At 41.5% G+C, this 6,000-nt stretch overlaps 1 protein-coding gene across 1 annotated transcript in view; it reads right to left on the bottom strand.

The window, feature by feature from the left end:
• Positions 1-655: 655 nt before the first annotated feature.
• Positions 656-6,000, bottom strand: part of Cals (calsyntenin-1) — a 264,883-nt gene continuing 259,538 nt past the window's right edge. Inside the window, exons 16-20 of the mRNA XM_068768620.1 lie at positions 5,562-5,663; positions 4,603-4,738; positions 4,193-4,395; positions 3,287-3,392; positions 656-2,221 (exon numbers count right to left, since the gene is read on the bottom strand). Coding sequence (XP_068624721.1) covers positions 2,154-2,221; positions 3,287-3,392; positions 4,193-4,395; positions 4,603-4,738; positions 5,562-5,663 — 615 coding nt within the window. The 3' untranslated portion in view covers positions 656-2,153. The remainder of the gene's footprint in view (positions 2,222-3,286; positions 3,393-4,192; positions 4,396-4,602; positions 4,739-5,561; positions 5,664-6,000) is intronic.

Here is a 6,000-nt window from a genome sequence, read left to right as displayed (position 1 = left end):
CAAAGAAGTATCCAGAGTATCGGCTGCATCGTCCTCTGCGTGCTATAATACCACATTGGCGATTGTGGTATGACATATAATAGATGTCTTTAAGGGTGGCCGATACCTGGCAGTGGTCGTCTATGGGCTAAAACAACCAATAGGATAATTTGCTAGTTATTGTTTGATGAACAAGAGAATATTATTGTTTTCCAATGAGATATAAATTTTACTTACAGCACAAATGAAGTATAATAGAACCAAAACTTACTCATGACATTCTAAACCGTTAAACATGTACTCGGCGTATTAGGCCGGTGTGGTTCAAATCGTGTTTATTCATAAAGTAAATCATGAAATTTCCAAATTTAAAAAATATGAATAAATAGTGATAAAACAGGTTACATTTTATACATTTAGAACGCATTAATTTATGAAAACATAATTAAAAATGTATTAAGTTTTACTGTAATCTACTCGTACTATATAGGACGTATATTTTTTATACTTGCAAAAGCACGGTGGTGGCCGGTTTTTGGCTTTTTGTGAAAGTTAGACATCATAGAATAATTTTGTTTTGTTCTGTCACCCTTCAAGTAAAAAGAAGATGAACTGCTTACTTAGAAACTCAAGTCTAAATATATGGGTTCAATGAGATTAAAATGAAACAACAATAGAATATTTTAAACCAACTTTATTTTTAGCTAAAATATAATAATTCATACATCAAAGAAGTTCCCTAATTATAGGTAATAATACCGCGACAATAATGAAAAATAATAAAAAAATGTTAAAAGAAAACCTAAAATCAATAATAATAGTATTAATAGGTAGTAGTGCGGGGGGCGGCCTCAACGGCGGGGGGCGGCGGGGGGCTCAGCCATGGACGGTCGGCGTGCCGCCGGGACAGCAGGCGGACAACGGAGACGGAGTCGAGCGGGGTCGGCCTGCTCCGCCCCCCGCCGGCGACCGGGGCGACCGGGACACGACACGCACGAAATACACGACGGTCACGTCGAAGGTGATCGCTTAGAGATAGTAAAGTGGGGTGCCCCTTACGGTTACCTATTCTAATATGGCAAAATTCCATGATATGCGAGACGGAGAGTGCGCGCGCCGCGCAGCCGTGGGCCGTGCCCTCTCCCCGGCCCACGCGGAGCCCCCCCCGCCGCCGTCCCGCGCCTGTGTGCGAGCGCGTGCGCGCGTGTGCGTCACGGAAACTACCACGTAGCTTAGTACCTAATCGTTAGTAAAAATTCCCTTAACGCATTCAAAATATATAGATATATATATAATTATATAATTACAGTATCTATAGCTGACCCTAGGAGATACCGCCTCATATATTGTATAATATACATCTATGTATGTTTTTTCAAATAACTCTGTGCCTAACGTACATTTAAGCCGATTTTGTTTAGAAGCTCATAGAGGGTTAGAAGTGATCGGACTTGCCGTAAACGTATTCGAAACTGCCGGAGGGTGTCCCTCCGCGGGAGGGCAGCGAAGTGGCGCCCGGTTGCGGACAACCGGCCGAAGCGACACAGTGTGGTTAATATACAAACAGTGATCGACCTCTTAACTCTAATCCTTACCTAGCCGACTCCATAATTACGACGACTACAGTTTATTTTTTTATTACATACACCGTTTCACTTACATTAGAAAACTAATAGAAAACCGTTCGAACTACAGACAGACGGACGAGCCTCAGCTAACGAAGCAAGCGAGGGGGAAAATATCCATTACGTATAAATTTGATATGATCAATTTTGAGACCTTAGTTTTAGACTAACACATCTTAAAGTACAAAGTCTTGTGCCGCTGAAGCTGTGCGAGGGCCCGACTCTATTCCCTTGCAATAAGGACGCTTTCGGGTCGAGCGGGGAGCGCGGTCCGTCGCGGTAGTGGCTGCGGGATCAATTCCTTTATTTATCCGGTGTACTGAGCGTTGAGAGTAAATCTAACGGCGCCGTTGCAATGTGGACCGTGTGGCGGGAGCGATAGAGCTGAATTTAGAGAAAACATTTTTATCAAAAAGTGTAACGAAGGCGGGAACAAGAAAGACGGGCCTGCTGACGTCACGCGAGCGGAGTGTGCGAGCGAGAGGGGACGGGGTCCGCGCGGCGGAGCGAGACGGACGACGTAAGTACGGGCCGCGGGCGGCGGGCGCATTACATGGTGCTGTGGTCCCACTCCAGCTGGCTAATGTTGCGGTACTTGTGCGGCTTGCCCGGCAGCGCTGGAACGTGAAAATTAAAAACGTTTATTTATTCGACTATTTTATTACTAACAGTGTTAAAAATTACAATAAAATTCTCCATTAAAACTGAAAAATGGTACAAGTTTTCAGAAGGTCATAAATTAGGCAGAGCATGTCTTGGAAAACCAGAACATTATAATACATTTGGCGTGAAATATTGGACGTCAAAATTTTTATAAGAGTATGTTTGTTTAAGATAAGATAAACATTCATCACACGCAAGCAACTACACATAAAAATAATTAAATATATAAAAATATATGCATTTATTACTTTTTAAAATGATAGCAAGTACATTTGATGTGTCAAATGATTTAGCTAGTAGATTTTTTTATATATCTTGTGCGTGTGTGTTCGTGTGCGTGTGCGTGCGTGCGTGCGTTCGTGTGTGTGTTATATATAGGATGATTGGTTATAGATTGTGTGTATAAAAACACTTTAAAATTGAAATATAACCATTGTAAAGGCGGAGGCAATAAAATATGCGTCTTAGCACAGCGATAATGTAAATATAGCGTCAGCGCCATCTATTGAATTATCTAGGTAACTTATATTAAACATACCGCGCGCACATTTTTATTTAGACCGGACTCTCATTGCTTGTAAAAAATTTGAAGATTCCATGGGTTCGAGACGGCAGAACGCAGAGGGCTCTTAGCCATAGATCCCTTTTAAGGTAGTGAAGTTCGAAGGCTCCCGGCTCAAACTACTATTTTACCGGATTGGGATGCACAAAGTACGTCATATTACATTATGCCAATGAGCACAATGCTGTATGTATTATTAGGTATAAGACACTGATTATGTGATGAGAATGTGATCCAGTGTTTCCCAACCTTTTATATGCCATACCCAACCATAGTCTTACTGAAATTGTTAAGCCCATACATACATAATTTTACATTAAAGCGAAAGAGAATTCGGGACCAGTCAACATTCGTATGTGCCCTCTTACCTATCAAATTGCCCTCATGTGGGTTGTAGACCCCACGTTGGGAAACGCTAGTGTACACTGTAACATAGTATTATGGACAAGATACGTACGTTCTCCGTCGTCATCGTCGTCGGAGTCGTTCCTGTCGGACTCGGAGTCGGAGCAGGACTCGCCGTCGGAACTGTCGGCCGTGCGACCGCACTCCGGCGCCGCCTGCTGCAACGTGCAATGTCAACTTTATTACAACAAAAATAACCTTTCCCAGTGTCTCAACATGTTCAAAGGATCACCTGCATATGTTAACTAAAACATTAATATAAATGATTTAAAAAAATACATTGGTATATATATAACTGTGAATTTCTTCATCTTCTTTTCAGCTGATGAACGCCCACTGCAAGGTATAGACCTCCTCTAAAGATCGCCACAATTACCGCTCCTGCGCTGCCCGTATGTTGTATTTAAGATATATAAAAAAGTCATCTAAAAAATCCATCTGAGCTTACGCCAGCTATGTTCTCAGATCAAAACATCGTAAATTGAAGGATTTCATAACGGGGGAGGTAATATCAAATTTAGTTTCTCTCGAAATAAGGCTCTTTAGGTATTCGTTTCTTGACCTACACGTGCTCACTGGAATCTAAAGTAGTCCAGGGGGATCCACAGGGTCCAGGAGAGACTCGAAGCGGGTCTGCCTTGGCGTGAAGAAGAATAAATTTCATATTTGGTAAGTGGGGTCAACGAAAATTTATCGACGACAGCGAAGATTAGAACTACAATGGTGACTTGATTTCACCTCTCAATGTAGGCACATAATATTTTAAGAAGATCGACTGTTTCTTGTAAAAACATGAATATTTTATATTCACTACAACGTTGAAAAAAAGTGTATTGTTAATATTTTAAATATAGCAGAAATGTAGCTCCAGAGAGTCCAATGTATACAGTTACATTTTGAAAATAATTTAAAAGGTAAAAGTCTAGGAAGCTATGATGTAAATGTTTGTATAACTTACATCATCCATGGGGTTAACGGTGATGGTGAGGGCGGAGTCGTCCCAGGCCATCTCGGTGTCGGCGCGCGTGGGCAGAGGGCGCGCGCGGGCCTGCGGATGCGCGGGCGCATGGCGCCGGGCGGCCCGAGCGCGTGCTGCCCCCAGCGCCACCAGTGCCACCACAGCACCACACGACACCGCACCAATCACCAGCGCCACGTGGTCTATGCACACACAATATAGAGCTCGTGAACCCAAGACCTTTGTTATTTTATTTAAGCTGAAAGTTTGTTGAACGATGAACCACGCTGAAATTTGGTGTATAGTGGCTTTGGCAGGTAAACGGAATTAATTAAGTGTGAATTATTTATATGCAATACGTATATGTAAATATGTATAGGTAAGTGCATATGTGTGCGTTGTGTACTCACTGGTGGGCTGGTGTTCGTGGTCGCTGCGCAGGTCGAGCAGGCGCGGCGCGGGCATGTCGGCGGTGTGCGTGTTCCTCTGCGCGTGCGCAGCGAACACACGTGGGGCGGTGGCAGCGCCCTCTACGCTGTGCGGCGCCTGCGACCATTTCAAATTCTAAATTAATTGCTCTACAGTCCGTTTGCATTAAGAATACACGTGACTATGCACAGGTTCTACCAAAATGCATATTACTCTATTTCAGAGTGCGTTCACAATAACGATGTTTGAAATTATTTTTTGCATTTTTATGGCAAAACATTGTTTGAATTCAACTTCAAAATATCTTTATTAAAGTAGGCATTTACATGCGCTTTTGAATCGTCGATTATTTTAACGTTATAAGCAGTAAGATACCACCGGCTTGTAACGTTGGTCTGTTGAGATGAGCCGGCCGGAAACCCAAGATTTGTTTTTATTCATGCATTATAATATCAATCATATGAATGAGTAAACAAAGTTCCACGCATTTCGATCAACTAGAATCTCTTGTTGTAATAATTTTAGACTAATAGCTAAGAAACGGAAGGACTAAGATATCTCGCGTAATTTAATTATGTACTTACACACTTAGATCCATGAAGGATTTGTTAACTTTCGGAAAACGAAATTTAAGCGAAAAAAGTTTATTTATTTAATGTATATCATATGTCTGTCACTAATTTAAATATAATATTTTAAATTAAGGCGCATAAAACACGACTATTGTGTGAAGTAAGCCGTATGATTGTTCCATATGGAACGCCATCACGGAATGCTTATATTCGTCAAAGTTACATGGCTACTAATGCACCTGCGAGAATAACAAAGAATTCTGTCGTCTGTCAATAAAAAGGTTGTTCTGTTGTTGGTCAAAGTGGTCGAAAAATTCAAAGGTTTAAGTGGCAGCTGTAATGTGAATAAATGAAGAGGCGCTGCATACCTTGTCTCTAGCGACGGCATCCAGCTTGTCGGCCAGGCCGCTGGGACGCAGCGCATGTCCGGACTCCGCGGACGAGCTGCTACGTGGATGCACCACCGTCAGCTGCAACAGATACAAATATATCAACAACAGTCAACAATCATAGAACCATTTATAGAAAAATTAGTGTATTCTACACCAAGAATAAAATTAATTATTAAAAGAAGTAAATGATATTTGTTTTAACAGCTTCGAATAGATACCGGACTGATTGTATTTCTTGCGACAGAGATAACGCTCTAAAAAGCCAAAATTAGCCAAATGCCTCTTTCCAAAGGTCGATGTGCAATATATATAGCCGGGTAATGTATTTATTTATCTTTCTGGGTTGAAGCTATAAAAAAGAAAGATAAAAACGAAAGGAAAGGTTACAGGGAAAGTAATCAAAAATAATGAAACA

Source organism: Battus philenor, unplaced genomic scaffold (genome assembly GCF_028537555.1).
Source record: "Battus philenor isolate CCGP_79_NKW_IND1 unplaced genomic scaffold, ilBatPhil1.0.hap1 SCAF_26, whole genome shotgun sequence".
In the NCBI taxonomy this organism is placed as follows: Eukaryota; Metazoa; Arthropoda; class Insecta; order Lepidoptera; family Papilionidae; genus Battus; species Battus philenor.
Note: the sequence above shows the minus strand (reverse complement) of the source record. Positions and strands in the feature narration are given on the sequence as shown.